Source organism: Pangasianodon hypophthalmus, chromosome 1, assembly GCF_027358585.1.
Source record: "Pangasianodon hypophthalmus isolate fPanHyp1 chromosome 1, fPanHyp1.pri, whole genome shotgun sequence".
Lineage (NCBI taxonomy): Eukaryota > Metazoa > Chordata > Actinopteri > Siluriformes > Pangasiidae > Pangasianodon > Pangasianodon hypophthalmus.
The window spans coordinates 13,608,148-13,625,152 of NC_069710.1; the positions used below are offsets into that span (position 1 = coordinate 13,608,148).

Sequence of the window (17,005 nt, forward strand, 5' to 3'; positions counted from 1 at the left end):
CATCGAGTTATTCACTAATATTATGCACACTTTGACGTGTCCACTCATAAATGCATTTTAGGAAAATTACATTTTCTCCTTTAAGCCAGTGCGGTTTTTTATGGAGTAAATGTTTACAATCAGTCAAATATTTTGCGTTATACAAGGTGTCAGTAATGTTCTAATAAATTGAATAGATGACATCAAGAATTCTTTCCAAGGAATGCTTCCTGTTAGAATTTATATCATCATAACAAATGGCCTCTCTTCAAGTAAAATGAGTCACTTTTTTTTTTGGATATTTTTGGCTTTGTTTTTGGCTCCTCCCCCTTTGTTATGGACAGCTAAGAACCTCCCAACGTTCTGCAAAACCAAAAGCGCTCCATGTTTCGGGCAACTCTCAGAAGCACTTCTGATGAAGCGTAAACCCGGGCGCTAGCCGTTGTATACTCGCTGTCTTAACCGACCTTAACCTGTGGTGGTTACAGGAAATTACAAACCCAAAAGCATATACTCCTCCTCTTTCATTTTTGTTTTCCATGGTATAACGATTTTTCTGTGTTCTCACATCAATCTGGCCTTGGGTATGTGTGTGTGTGTGTGTGTGTGTGTGTGTGTGAGAGAGAGAGAGAGAGAGAGAGAGAAAGAGAGAGATAGAGTGGGTGGGCATAAAACAAAATTGGTGGAAAATGAAGAACGATGGTAGATAAGACGTCCTGTAGAGTTCAAAGGTAAATATGTAGCAGTAGTTACTGCGTGGGAGGACAGTTCCAGTCCCCCCAACCACACACACACACACACACACACACACACACACACACACGCTTCATTTCAGGCTAAAAGATACCAGAAGAACTTTACTGTAACTTGAATTGATGAAAAATCAATCTTTAGTTGTATAAAGTATAAACATCCTGACAATTTTTGATGCAGTTCATGCAACAATATTATTAAAAAATATTTATACCAGGATGTTTGTTGTTAGATGGTGGATGAAGATTCCTGATCTGGCATCAGTTACGTAGTCCGGGTCATGCTGCAATAGGAAAATAATCAGCGCCTGGGTGGTGTGATGCAACACGGGAGCTTTATTTACTTTATAGTAGTAAAAATGAGTAAAAAGCTAAATCTCCAACTTCTCTGAATGTTGTCGTTGTTGTTGTTTGTTATTGTGTTGTGTCAGAGGAGAGACCGGGTGTGTTAGTGCTCCATGTTCAGAACGTGTGGGACGTTTGCGGGATGCAGGCTGCGCTGTGCGAGAGACATCCCGAGAAAGAGACATGCGTCGCTCTGTTCAGCAAGGAAACAGCCACTCAGCTGGCACCCAGCGCAGGCGACACCATCCACGTCTATCCACCGTGGTAAGAGTCTCCCTCACATATATATATATATATATAAATTAAGTAACATGAATCTATCCAAAATCTAAACATAATTATCTAATTTGGAAAAGCCTAGAAGAAAAATCCTTAAAAAAAAATGTACCCTTTATGGAAGGAGTCTCCAGTGTTAGCACTTTGTAACAGTCAGAAGTAAAGCTGTAACTCAGTATATGTGACTAAAATATGTCATGATGCTTCTACAATGCACTATATGTATCACAATATACTGTATAGCTATGCCATATATTGTTATCTATATATTTTTAAAAATGAAAAAGATTAAAAATACTATTACTTTGAAATCTAATACTTTTAATAAATTCAAATAATAAATAAAAATGCGTTTCACAGTTTTAAAGGCTCCTTATCAATTCAGCTGCTTCCAATCAAAGAAAAAAAAAAACAGTTCGAAAAAGATATCACGAGGCCTAAAAGTGTACGATGAGATATTTTAACACAATGCCGATATTATATCGTCGTATCGCCCCAGCCCTAGCTGTAACTGCATGTTTTCTGTCACGGGAAAGTCTTCAGCAAAAGAAAATTCATGAATGAGAGTTTAGAAAGCAGGTGGGGAAAGTGGTGTGTTGAAGTTTAAAAAATGAACAGAAATGTGAACACAACACAAGCTTTTTAACCAAGAGCCATATAGTGGTCTAATTTAATACTTGCCCTTCACACTGTTTACACTCTTGCCAGGCGAGTTGTGGTGCATTTGACGGTCACGTTGTGGTGATTTTTAGCAGATATAACTCTGGCTTACACAGAGTCTGATAAGATCATTTTTTTCTTAGGTGGGGGGGAAAGGGAAAGGCCGAGCTCGGCTACAGCTGTGAGGGGAGTAGATACTCAGCCCAAACTGGATTGACTTTTTTTTTTTCTTCCCTCTCTCCCACACACTGCTCCCACGTCATCGTTCTGCTCTAGGGAACGGCCTGCATTCCTCTTCCTGGCAGCTCTTTGCTCATTTCCAGCAAGCCAAAGGGAAAAACACAGCTGGATCCTTTTTCTCCTATTTCCTTTCCTTGGTCGTTTGCTCTCGCTTTCATTCTTTCTTTCGTTCTTGTGTCAAGGAGGAGTGGCTCACAATAGCTCTTGCTGATGGCAGGGAAATAAATTACAAACATGTGCAGGACATCGTGTTATTGGACGGCTGAGCCGAGAGGAAAGTCCAACAGTTTGACATTGCCTTTGACCTCACAGTGTTAGCAGATATTTGGAACCACACATTTAACAAAAATTTTCAGTTTGCGTAGGAGCTCCACATTTTAACATCGGGGTCAGCACTCAAAAATATGCCATTGTTCTCCAATAAAAATCGGAGATGAGCTCGTCAGCATTTGAATCTAGAATGATTGACAGTTGCATAGGTGTTTTGAACTCACCAATATTAACTAACAACTTGGAAGCCCCGCCCTCTTCCTCCCATCTCACATTAGTAATGTTTTGGCCAGTGCTCTCGTCTCAACTCGATTTTTCCTCTAGAAGGCAACGCCATTAATCAATAAAGTGGATTGAAATCTTTTAATCTTTTTTGACTTAGCTAACATTACACATACAGTAAACACAATAAATATTCAGACATTTACACTATCCATTTACGCACACACATTTACACAAATGTCTTTCGACTTTGTACTTGTCTGTACAAAGCCAATGTATTCATAAGCATAAACAAAGACGTGTTTAAAAAAGCAAGAATTTTATTTTTGTTTCCCCTGACCAGAGTACAGAAAGAGTTCAGATTTGTCTCAGCGCTTTTAGACCTGCTTGTTTTTTTAGCAGAGGAGTTTTGCGTGAGGTGTAGGAATGGAGATGGTCCCGGTGCAGATCATTGGGTATTGCTCTCTGTGAAACTGCTGTTCCTGCTGCTTTCAGGTCGTACTGCAACTCTTTTCGAGTGATTGCTGGCTTCTTTCTGACCTTCCCTATGATTAGTCTCAGAGTGTGTTGTGAAATCCTGTTTTTTTAATTACATAGCATCTGTGTTTATGGTTATGAATGCATACTTTCTTTATATTTATAAGAACAAAGGCAAGAGACATCTGTAAATGTTCTATGTGTAAATTTGAAGTAGATATATGTGCTGGAAGTATATTAAATGACACAAAAACAAAAGTGTCGGAATACTTATTTCCCCTCGCTGGCACTAACATCAGTTAATAACTACATTTATTAGAATTGTCACCTAAAATGTTGGACCGCAAATAGTCAAAAACAACTTTTTCAGCTGAACGAATGAAAAGGAAGGCCGGAATACTCCTACAATTTTCTAGAATAGTAAGAAAGAATGTGTTCTTGTACACTTTTCAAGTGGTGATTACCCTGTATATACGCTGATTCAGTTTCTACCTTGTACAAATGATTTACGAAAGGACTATTCTGAAACTTTTCCCCATGAGGCCCATATGTATATATATAATGTGTGTGTGTGTATATATATATATATATATATATATATATATATATATATATATATATATATATATATATATATATACACTATATTACCAAAAGTATTCAGTCACCCATCCAAATGATCAGAATCAGGTGTCCTAATCACTTGGCCTGGCCACAGGTGTATAAAATCAAGCACTTAGGCACGCAGACTGTTTTTACAAACATTTGTGAAAGAATGGGCCGCTCTCAGGAGCTCAGTGAATTCCAGCGTGGAACTGTCACGTGAAATTTCCTCGCTCCTAAATATTCCACAGTCAACTGTCAGCTTTATCATAACAAAATGGAAGAGTTTGGGAACAACAGCAACTCAGCCACGAAGTGGTAGGCCACGTAAACTGACGGAGAGGGGCCAGCGGATGCTGAAGCGCATAGTGCAAAGAGGTCGTCGACTTTCTTCACAGTCAATTGCTAAAGAGCTCCAAACTTCAGATTAGCCCAAGTACAGTAAGCAGAGAGCTTCATGGAATGGGTTTCCATGGCCAAGCAGCTGCATCCAAGCCACACATCACCAAGTGCAATGCAAAGTGTCGGATGCAGTGGTGTAAAGCACGCCGCCACTGGACTCTAGAGCAGTGGAGACGCGTTCTCTGGAGTGATGAATCACGCTTTTCCATCTGGCAATCTGATGGACGAGTCTGGGTTTGGAGGTTGCCAGGAGAACGGTACATTTCGGACTGCATTGTGCCGAGTGTGAAATTTGGTGGAGGAGGAATTATGGTGTGGGGTTGTTTTTCAGGAGTTGGGCTTGGCCCCTTAGTTCCAGTGAAAGGAACTTTGAATGCTTCAGGATACCAAAACATTTTGGACAATTCCATGCTCCCAACCTTGTGGGAACAGTTTGGAGCGGGCCCCTTCCTCTTCCAACATGACTGTGCACCAGTGCACAAAGCAAGGTCCATAAAGACATGGATGACAGAGTCTGGTGTGGAGGAACTTGACTGGCCTGCACAGAGTCCTGACCTGAACCTGATAGAACACCTTTGGGATGAATTAGAGCGGAGACTGAGAGCCAGGCCTTCTCGACCAACATCAGTGTGTGACCTCACCAATGCGCTTTTGGAAGAATGGTCAAAAATTCCTATAAACACACTCCTCAACCTTGTGGACAGCCTTCCCAGAAGAGTTGAAGCTGTAATAGCTGCAAAAGGTGGACTGACATCATATTGAACCCTATGGGTTAGGAATGGGATGGCACTTAAGTTCATATGTGAGTCAAGCAGGTGACCGAATACTTTTGGTAATATAGTGTATATATATATATATAAATTTCTGTAGTCTCCTTAATCGATGTAGTTAATTGATGTTAAATATATACTTGTCTAATGTTAGCTAATTCAAACAAACAGTGATAGATTTTATTTCGTTTAGTTTTTCATGAAGTCAAAATATTCTCCGTTTTGCTTGACAGAGAGTGCGTCTATCAAGCACCGTGAACCTGGGCCAGAGTGTTACTAGTGTGAAATGGGGGAAGGAGGCGGGGCTTCCAGAGAGTGACAGTTAATATGGGAGAGTTCAATTGACTCATCTTCTGTTTTTATTATGGACAACAAAAAAGAAGATTTTTGAGCATGTTCCAGCGTACTCTGATGTTACAATGCAGAGCTCTTGTGCAAAATGCGTAAAAGTCTGATACAGTCATGTAAATATCCCACACCCCCCATCTCTCTTCATCTGCACACCCCCATTGATACTCCTTTAACAGCAGGACAACAGCATGACTTGCTCAAACGCACCCTGCGGTTCACCTCTGCTCTTCAGGATTGTCAGGTCTGCTAATCATGTTAATCTTGCTAATATTAATATAATGTGTATAGACTTGAATGCAGAATAATTAGTCTCTTAATTCGAATATAACGTTGTGTTAGGGTTTTTCCTATCACCTAAACAAGCATGCTGTCTCAGTGCCAGTAATGTTCTAGCACACTTTGTGCGATGTGAGTGACTAAAGTGTGCCACTCCTTAACACACATACACACACGCACATGCACACATGCAACACACGTGTACACACACACACTCTTGGAGCTGGCGGAAATGGCTGCCATCTCTGTGCAGGTAACTGTGAGAGCGTGGACCACACCTTCACCTGTAGAGCTGAGCGCTTTCTCCGTTAAATTTTTCACATTGTGCTGTGTCACTTCTGATTAAAGAACGTAACAAGGATTTTTATGTGTATCAGCCTCTTTATCCTGCATACAAGCAAATCATTTTTCTTTTCGTATTTGAATACCATAAATCAGTGTTTTTTGCAAACATTTTGCAGCGTCAGTACAGATTTATTTTAGCATTTTATTCATAATCCAGCTATTTAAGTATTAGGCATCTTGATATGACACTAATATGTCTGTTTATTATTAAATTTTTTATTCCAACATTTCTCACACACAGGACAAATATTTATTAAAATTGTCATTAGATTCAAGTTGTTAGTTACTGAGGCTTCGATTAAACTCATTTTGATTAAACTATCAGTCAAATAAGGCAATAACCATAAGAACTTACTAATTAATATAATAGCTTTGATAATAGTCTTGTGATTTCTGTAACAAAAAAAAAATCACAGACCCCTTGGCTATGCTGAAGTATATACAGTTGAGGTCAAAAGTTTACATCCCCCTTACAGAATCTGCAAAATGTTTATTATTTTACCAAAATAAGAGGGATCATACAAAATGTATGTTTACATATGGTCCACAAGAGAAAATGTTCTGTTGTTCTTCAGAAAAATCCTTCAGGTCCCACAATGACTGTATGATTTTGAGCACACTGATGCTCCAGAAGGAAAAACCATGCATTAAGAGCCGGCATCAGTGAGCGTTTGAACCTTCTGTAATAGTTGCATATGAGTCCCTCAGTTGTCCTCAGTGTGAAAAGATGGATCTCAAAATCATACAGTCATTGATGGAAAGGGCTCAAATACACAAAAAATGCTGGAAAACCAAAGAATTTGTGGCATGAAGGATTTTTCTGAAGAACAGCAGGCAGTTTAACTGTTCAGGACAAACAAGGGACTCTTGAACAACTATCAGTAAACAAAAAAACACAGCTGTGGATCATTCAGGTAACAACACAGTATTAAGAATCAAGGGTATGTAAACTTTTGAACGGGGTCATTTTTATAAATTCAACTATTATTTTCTCTTGTGGTCTATATGTAAACATCTTTTATGTGAAATATCTTATTCAGGTCAGCACTAAATAAACAATAACATGCATTTTGTATGATCCCTCTTATTTTGGTAAAATAATATACATTTTGCAGATTCTGAAAGGGGTATGTAAACTTTTGACCTCAACTGTATTTTTTAAAATCACTGTAATATTTCCTGATTATTTCACAACCAGTCCTATTCTTCTACTGTTTGTATTGTAAAATTATGACTAATCCACCATGTTTGAAATTGGTTTAGCTGATAAACTGATAAGAGAATGGACTTTGTGCTATCTCGAACTGAGAGGTGACACCGCACTGTTGCGTGTTTGCGCTGAGCAGGCGAGCGGCTCCACCTCTCCTGTGTAAACTTGCCTTTGCCTGGCTGTCGTCCAGCTTCCCTGTTCAACCCGTGGTTCGTTCAGTTCACAGAGAATTTAAAAAAAAAAAAAAAAAAAAAAAAAAAAAAAAAATTGCAACCACTTAGCTCTGTCCCAGGACCAGTTGGAGTCATGACGTACCAATATGATTATCTTGCCTAGTGCGTCATATAGGGAGGACTGAGCAGGTCTCTGCTTGTACGGGCAGGAAATGAGAGATATCTTGAGTTGATGTGTACAAAATTGTTTAGGTGTACTTGAGGTCTATCAGTCACATAAACTAATATCAAGTTGACACACAAAAAATGTCAATCAAGGATTATATTGTTGCATTTTGTATATGGTTGCTTGGCCAATTATAATTGCCTCTGTCCCCATAATCTGCATTCTAGAGCATATGTTTCTCATAGGGCCTTGTATTATTTCACTGGAGTGGAAAAAGGCATCTTGATCAGTTAGCAAGTCTTTATCTGTGTGGTGTCTGCAGTTTCCCACACAGAACCTAGATCAGCCTAGATCTAGGGATGGTACATGATGATAAATTGAGCTTCTCAATTTTGAGCTTTTCTCTGATACATGAGCTGTATCAAAGTATATTTTGTGAAATACTGTATGTGGATATATACAGATAGATATATATTCTTGTGCTCATTTAGATACTGAATAGCAGAAATTTGATAGTGGTTTAACTATTAACTGAGTTATTGCTGTAACAGCCCTCAGTGACATTATAAACTTGTCAAAAAGAAAGTTCTTCATTTATTTCTTTCATGTAAAAGCATAGTAAGACACTAGTATTCCCACACTTGAACATAACTGAACTTTTAAACATTTTCCTACATTAATGCCACATATATTGTACCTAGAATAGCTGAGATTGTTCTAGAGACAAGGCTGTTGAGCTGCACTGGTTGAAAGCACTTTGTAAGGTGGGGCACTGTGAGCTGATGCAGTAGGCAGATATCATTCCTATCCTGTACAAAAAGCATCCTATGTTCTGTAGTAGACTAGGTGCTGTGAATTGCACACACACTCACAAAGGTCAATGAGTGTGGAACAGTGAAGTGAGTGAATAAGACGGCCAGTCATAAGTATGTGGTTCACTCAAACGCATATTTCCACACAATAAACTTGGTCAAAGGTTCACAAGCTACAATAAACGTATATCTTGTTCCCTCAATGGCCATTAATTCTTCCTATTCTTGCAACTGTATGTTTTATTTTTCATGCTATAGGCAAAGCCTGACTGTTGATGGTGAGCATCATCCCATCATTCTCAATACGCATTTCAGCCAGAAAGTTTTAGGAGCTACAAAGCAGGACAACAGTGTGACCTGCTCAAAGGTTCTGTGCCTCAAGGAGAAGACCAAACCATATCCTTTAACCAGGTGCTTATGGAAAAGGGAAGAGAATTTCAAGTCTTGTCAGGCATCCATCCCTAATAAACAGGTATGTGACTAGTTTTTCTTTACCTATTTGAGTATATCTAGCAGACTTGTCCTTGAAATTTTAATAAAGTTCATTGACAAATGCAATATGTGAAATACAAAATGTTCATTAACAATATATGCTTTTGAAAGGTAATCCTTCAATAGCCTTTTAAGATTCATTACTGATGTAAAAGACCAGTTCTGTTTCACCCCTCTCGTGGGAAACATCTGGATACCTCCTTGTCCAAGTCACTTATTGACATATGATGCAGTGTGGGTAATAAATGCTGCCGTCATGCTGCCTTCATTCCATTTTTTCATTCCATGTTTCGGTATCACAAATCCGTGTGGCACTACTAGGTTTCGAAAAGCAAAACCTGGCTCCTTGTACCAGTGCTCACAAGGGCCTGCCTTGCACAAACCTTAGGAAAGGGGAGCAATGACTTCAGAGCCCTGGCAGGCGTACCTCACTTCACCCCAAGAGGCAGGCTCTAAACAGCACTTCCCACCAGAGAGCACGTCTCTGAAGGGCAGGGGCTGGTAATAGGATGTTTTATATCCAAAATATCACTCTTTGGATGGCGACTATATCAGATCTGTGGGTACTGGTGACAGTAATGCAGGGATTTAAGCTCCCAGTTTTTTGGGGGTCTTGTTGATATCAGACTTCAACAAAATTGTTGTGCTGTTGCTTGTTCCTTCTTGATAGGAAAGGTACACCCCACAAGTCAAAACAAGGGAATCGGAATTCAGCTGACTTACTTGTTCAAAGGAGGACGGTAGTTATTGACCTGTTCTAGATTTGAGAGGGTTCCTAAAGACTCTCTCTTTTTGTGTTCTAGGAGTTACATATGTAGTTCAAGCAATGCAGCCACAGGGCTGGTTCACGTCTGTGGATCTGTGTTCTGCTTATTTCATTCCAAGGACAATCATTCTACTTTAAAAAAATCCTGCCCTTCAGCATACCATAGGTGTCATGATGTATGCGAGCAGCCTTGTCTCACCTGATATCCAGTGGCATTAGGATATTACCATACATGGAAAGCAGGCCTTCAGCCTCCTTACAACATTACAGTGCTTGGTCTCACAGTGAAGTTCACAGAAGCATGCTACGCCATTCCTTGACATGAGGCTAGACTCATTGAGAATGCTAGCCACCCCATCACACCAGTGTATAACAGACATTATTATGCTTGCCAGTCAGATGCAGCCAAGCTGCCATGTGTGGTATTGCAATCTGTTGAGTTCTCTAGGACTGATTATAGCAGCTTCAGACTTGCTGGAACTATGGACTTATCAGAAGTGGGCTATCAGCCTATGGCTGGACCCCAAATCCCACAGGTGGAAACGCGTCCTTGTCTCAGTGAAAGTAGCTCGAGCATAGTCTTACTGGTGATACAGATCATTTTTAACAAAAGGAGTCTGGTTTGGAGTGGTGCCCTGCCTGAGAAAAATAATCACCATGGATACCTACCTTACAGCCTCTGTCCAAGTCAAAGTCTAAGCCTTTAGACAGGCTTCCAATACTAGAAACATCCAGTGGCAGTTCTGTGGGTGGAAATGCCTTGTTGATGAATGAGGTCAAGGGAGAATGGCTAGGCTGGTTCAAGCTAACAGGAAGGCTCTGGTAATTCAAATAACCACCCTGAGCATCTCAGAAAACATGTCTAGCCTTGATGCTGTTGGGCTACAAGAGCTGAAGACCACATTGGGTTCCAGCCCTGTCAGCCAAGAACAGCAATATGAGGCTACAGTGGGCACAGGGTCACTGAAAAAGAGTTTGATTCTCACCGCCCTTGGTGGTTAGAAGGGATGAAATAGAACACTACATATGCAACTGTGGTTATATGAACCCCCATATAACCAGAGTCAGTATGGGCTCGTAAGGAGGTTCCAGGGAAACAAGGCTGTATAACATTGGTATTTATTGCAAATATTCCGGCATAAGTCTTTGCATGATTTGTTCTCCATCTCAGCATCTACGTGGAGTTATCCAGGTGTTTCTCATTGCTGGTTCCCTGGGTGTTATCCAAGATTTATAGAACCACAGTTAATACAAAACTAGCCTTTTCTGGAGACATACTTAGTCCTGGACAAGCAAATCAATAATTATATCAGTTAATTTACATAAACCTTACATGACTTTGATTAGTTCATTTTTAATGTGTATACACAGACCCGCGGGGATGCAGGAAGTGCGTTTGAGTCTCTCCTGGAGGCTTTGGAGGCTTGTGGGACCTCAGGGTCTGTATGTGGTCCTGTGGAGGTGGTGGTCCAGAGGATCTATTTCTACTCTGTTGCACAGTTTCCTCACACAAGCTTACTCAGACATCAAACTCTTAGCAAGTGTCTCTCTGGAACAGCGCAGCAACAACACGTCGGGAGGTACAGTACGTCTTAAGTCACTGGCATACATCATGTTAATAGTTTGTAACTGTCCCTCTATATCTCCAACACTTTATGGCTTACTTTAGGTAATGATATATGTTGGGATATGTATTGTTCTGTCCATGTAGATACAGTGCCCATAAGAAGTACTGTTAATACTGTTATTGTTAATGTTACTGTTGAAGTAAACTGTTATCGTTAATAAGAACCAAAATATTGGATATTTTATGATGATCTTTTATTTTTGCTTAAAAAAGATAATAATTTGGCCGAGTTTAGTTTAATATCTTAATATCCACTATCTCAGTTAGGATTAACTACTTCTTGATATGCCTGGTTTCATCCATTATAGATTGATATACCCTTGCAACAGAATATGATCCAAACACTTTCTAAAATGATTAATCCATAATGTACATTTTTAAAAATTAAAAATATATCTGATATTGTGACATATGTGAATATAAAGTGAGATCACACTCTTTGGTTTACTTTCTTTTTTCTTCTTATGGCTCCCACTTGAGACACTATGCAGGTAATTTAAACCATATGAGCTAAATTTCAAAAGCTTTCCAAAAAGCATCCATCATTTTGTCACTGCGTGAAGTATTTAAAAAGCTGGTGTGGATTTAAACCTTGGTAGAATGGAAGCGTGTTGCAATCCTGAGATGTGTTTGATAGAACCTTTTTTTTTTTTATAATTAATAGTTATTGTTAACAGAACGACATTACATGAATATCAAAATGATCCATGTTGTTGTAACAGAAGAACCCCTAACGTCTGAGTTTTTACCAGCTTGCAGATGGTCTAAAACATTTACTTGACCAGAGTTTATGATGTCGTCAATCATAGCAAGGTGGCCTGCTCTGTTGGAAGTACAACAGCATCTTCCTGTTGAAATCCACCCTATATCTGGTGTGTGTGTTGGGTGTGTACTTGTTCAAATATTATCCTTGGAGAATTGGAAAAAATTTTGAATGACTTTCCTGCTCAGTTCTATTCATTTTATAACATTCTCTATGTAATGTTCTTAACCTTAGTATTAGATTTTCTGATTCTCTCATGCCTTCTTGTTGACCATACACTTACCCAATGCAGAGATTCAACAACACTATGATCTAGTTGGCTGTTTTTCCCAGAGAAAAACAGCAGGTTGTGTACAAATGCTGGTCATGTCCTAAAAATAGTGCTTTAGGGGGATTATTACTTAGTTGTAAAATGCCTGTGATTGTAATTGACAGGTCACTAATTTACTGGCAGAACTGCCTGTAGACACTGTTGTGTGATCACCTCACAGCCATTATTTGAGCTGAGCTTGATTATTTTACACAGCCATTAGCCTGACACAATCACATGGTAACAGTGCAAGAAAAAAATGTGAAATATCTTGGAAAATTGCGGTTCTGTCATGAAATCATTGCATTACATAAATCAGTTGGTTTTGCTGTAGTATTTTTTTTCAAGTACTCGGTGTGGTCCATATCTGGACCACCGTCTACCTGTTGATAAACCCTGGACTAGGACGAACCCTGTTTGAGCGTCTTTGAAATTGAAAATTGAGTATAGTTGCAATAATGCTGAGGTGAAAGAATGCAGTTTTGGTGATTCGAAGGATGAGTCAACAGTGATGCCAAGGCTCCAGGCATTTTCGGATGATCTGACAATAACCCCTTCAATGTCAAGCGCAGATGTAAATGCTTAGATATCAAAGATTTTATAATTTAGATGCCAACGTCTACAGCCGGTCATAGATTTACAATTTCAAACTCCTTGCTACGGTGATACAGTACCACTGAAACCTATGCTTTTTTGCTTTTTCAGACCAAATGCAAATGTAATTCATCATACAGAAAAGTCCATTCTTTGAAGGGGAAAAGGCACAGTGGTTACTTTTGACTTTCAACTTTATCTTGGAGAATTTATAAGCCTTGGTTGGGCAAGTGGGCAGGTCTTTGGACTCCTTGCCCAGTGAAAAATGGAGAAAGAGCTGCTTCCAATTGGTGCAAGAGAAAAGCGTTCACCCTGTCCTCAGGAGTCAGACGAGTTCGAATCAGGCAAGTTCGAATCGTGATAATGCCAAGAGAGCAAAAATTGGCTTTGCTGTCTGGATAGGTGGGATAGCATACTCTTTCTACTCTGTCAATCAGAGAGGCACTAACCAATCGTGGGTGCCTATGTATTCGGAAGAAGGTGAATGGCAATTTCCTCCGAGGGTGTTACCCTGCCCTGTGACACAGTATGAGCAGCAGCTCGAAACAATGTGGTTGGCTGGCTTCACATGTCTCGGAGGAAGTGCGTATTAGCTTTCAACCTCCCCGTTTGGTAGCTGGCTGGGGGCGTGAACTGACATGTGACCAAATTGCTAATCAATAAGTACTAATCAGTAATTACTCATTAATAAGTAATGTCACACCAGACTTTGGCCTTGCTGTTTTCTTACTGTTGCTTGCCACTCATCTGGAAAAAAGTTGGACTTTTCACTGAGATTCGCTAGGATTTTTTTATGGTAAAATTCATTTTTCTTTCTCTGCCACCTAGCAATGTTGCCACCGTTGTTTAGGGGTCAAAGTTTGAAAGCATGAGCCTTCTTATCCACTGTCCTGTTGCCCTGCTGAGTAACAGCAGTGAGTCGAGATTGTTGACAGAGCAGGCTGGGATGCACGTGCTGATGTGATGGATAAAAGCAGATGGCTAGACACCGAATGCTGATAGAAAGAAAGAACCCTAGAAAGAGGAACGGTTGGAGCGAGTCATTTGACTGCTTCCAGTAACTCAATCCTGGTCAGATGCTCTAGCAGGTTGTAAACACATGACTTTGGCGCATCACATTGTGGTGTGTGTGTATCTCAGGATAGAACATAGTGGAGCAGCGAGCGAGCCTGGACATGACCCCTCGATGGCGGTGATGATAATGTTTATGTTCAAGCAGGGACGAGCACACTGATAAACATGCTCATCGGCTGAGCGATGCACTGGCTCCAGACTGGGCAGCCTGACACACATCAGAACCAGAACTCCGCTCTTTTGTCACTTCCTCTTTGTTTTTCTCTGTTTGCTTTGCACATACCTGACGTCGTAAGATAAATAAAGGGCCTCATGGGTTTGAACTGCACGAGGTAGTGTTTGTTGTCTAGTGAAGAGATAGTCTGGATAGTATAGCATGTCACCAGCATTCCAAGTTTTGGTTGCTTCCTGGAAATTTCCAACTGTTCTGTTAACTGTTTTTAACTCTCTTGTGCTGTATTGTGGTGTCTTCACCAATATACACACTCTAAACAAAAGGAAGGCTCCTTTGAGATGTTTGTGTGGTTGTCAGAATAATATAGATTGAAAGTTGCAAAAAAAAAAAAAAAAAGTGAGTTTAGCATATATTCTTAAGAACCAGGATCTTAAATGCTTCAAGCCTTAGCAAGCTTGCCTTGCAATTTTAAAGAGTTTTCAACCTCTCACTTTTTTTAAAACTTCACTGGAGCTCGCTTCCTGAGAATAATCAGGATTTGTTTTCACTCCAAGACAATATTTGGTTCCAGTAAAACGTCTGTGGAGCATAAACAAGCTGAAGAAGCTCTTGGTTCGAGGAGAGCAGAGGAGAGGAGAGGAGGGGATGTTTTCAAGAAGTAGTTAGAACAAAATGTGCTTGAGGTGTCTGATTACAAGCCTGTTTATCAAAAACCACATTCTCATTGGTGGATTATGTGGAGGAAGGAATCCCGCCTCTTTTTGTTCCAGCCAATCCGGGTGTGTTTTAGCATTCTTATGGGGAGGGCTAGTCTCGGTGGGGTTGTGTGTTAGCTTGTGTGTGTGTGTGTGTGTGTGTGTGTGTGTGTGTGTGTGTGTGTGTTTGTGTGTTTTGAACAAGCTCAATGGTGTGCAGTTCCAGGAAGTGCCCCCACGTTGCTGTGAATTCCTGTGATTACTCACAATAGCAAATTCCTGAAGGTGGCCAATGGCAGCAGGCCGGTGGAGTCTCTGACTGCTTCGTCCACCAGAGTTAGTAGGAGAAACAAGGTAGTTGTTTATGTCAACCTGTTCTGAGCATGTGGTCCTGCTCTGTCACCTTCTAAGTTCTCAAGTTACACACAAACAGACACACACAAGTCTAAACAAGCCTCACTGTTCACAACACTCAAACCATTTAACCCCATCTGCCTCTTCATCTATCAACAGTCAGCTGAGCTTCTCTGTCCGAGTCAATTATGCTACAGTTATGTCAGAGTCGCCATAATTATTACACATTTTATTATATTAAATGTAAGAGTGTAGCTGTATATTTGTCATTGGTCTGTTTAGTCATGTCACAGCATGCCTTGTTTCTGTTTCCGGTCCAGAAATGAAACCTATATCAACATGTATCAAATATTATAATCAGGGCACTTTCGTACTCCCACACAGTTACAACACTCTCCTCAACAAAATATTTTTATGAACTCATTTTCGCCAAATACAATTTCATTAAATCTCACTTTTACTCCCCAAAACAGTGTGCTAAGGTGAAGCAGCATTTTTTTCTGTTTATATAACATGTCAATTGTTAACTCTTCTTCTGCATGTAAGCCTGTGCCAGTGTAAACACTTTAATATTAAACCAGCATGAAAAGGATGATGTTGCTTCAGAGTGGTGTGTTACTGAGATATATACATAAAGCAGGGGTTCAGCTCTTAAAAAATATCACAGATCTTTTCAGTACAGATTTACTTTCAAGTAAATAAAAAAAATTAGGCATATTATTTAAATGTGTGCAAAGATAACTTGACTATTTTCACTATTCTTTTTTTTTTTTTTTTTTGTTACTTTTCAAACATTTTTTGAACAAAATGTTATTACAGTTTCTTGCATAAGTATAAACTTTTCTACATTTGATAGTGGATCTGGATTACTACCTGGTTCTGAAATGGACTGAATTAGGATTATATGTCGTGAATCTACATAAAATTACCCGTACTATCAGCCTTGGCATGAAGCACTGTTTGGCAGAATCCTACCACCCCGAGAACACCATACTAAAAGTGAAGCATGGTGGTGGAAGCATCGTGTTGTGGTGATGCTTTTTATCAGCAGGGACTGGAAAACTGATCAGGGTTGAGGGCAAAATGGATGTGTCCACATTGAGGGCAATCCCAGAAGAAAATCTGTTCCAGTGTGCAAGAGACTTGAGACTATGGCAGAGATTCATCTCCCAACAGGACAACAAGCCTAAACATACACATTTTATTCTCGCATCCTCTTACTCTGTACCTTTCCTCTTCCCAGGTGTTGTTTGCTGGTGCAGGACGTTTACGGTATGTTCAGTGAGGTGGAGATGCAGTATGCGTCTTCAGAAGAGGAGCTAAAAGACATCACAGAGCAGCTGCAGGGAAAAGTGTGTCTGTTGCAGGGACCGAAGGTGATCCAGCGCCTCACTCGTGAGAGGTGAGCACCACCCATCCAATAGGGATTTTTATTTGATGTTTTAGATAAAATTTTGATTTAAAAAAAAAATAGTCCCAGCTTATACACTATAGGGCCAAAAGTATGTGGACACCTGACCATCAAACCCATATGTGGTTCTTCACCAAACTGTTGCCACAAAGTTGGACGCACACAATTGTATAAAATGTCTTTGTATGCTGTAACATTACAATCTAGCGGAAAGCCTTCCCAGAAGAGTGGAGCTTATTATAACAGCAAACGGTGAATACATGTGGAATGGGATGTTCGGCAAGCACATAGGAATGGTATGCTTAGGAGTGCACAAACTTCTGGCCATATGGTTTAATTAGGGGTATTTATATTTATTCTGAATCAGCCTGTCTACTGATGAGCTTAGCAGTAGCGAACAACCAGATGTTTATGC

General features: G+C 40.0%; 1 protein-coding gene across 3 annotated transcripts in view; it reads left to right on the plus strand.

The window, feature by feature from the left end:
* The window catches only part of spidr (scaffold protein involved in DNA repair), a 38,111-nt gene that overhangs the window by 12,151 nt on the left and 8,955 nt on the right, over window positions 1-17,005 (plus strand). For 2 of the 3 annotated variants that reach the window (XM_026926153.3, XM_026926151.3), the window contains exons 8-11: window positions 1,163-1,340; window positions 8,588-8,801; window positions 10,959-11,167; window positions 16,423-16,581. In XM_026926153.3, the coding sequence (XP_026781954.3) occupies window positions 1,163-1,340; window positions 8,588-8,801; window positions 10,959-11,167; window positions 16,423-16,581 (760 nt within the window). The remainder of the gene's footprint in view (window positions 1-1,162; window positions 1,341-8,587; window positions 8,802-10,958; window positions 11,168-16,422; window positions 16,582-17,005) is intronic. The other variant, XM_053240187.1, reaches the window with a different exon arrangement.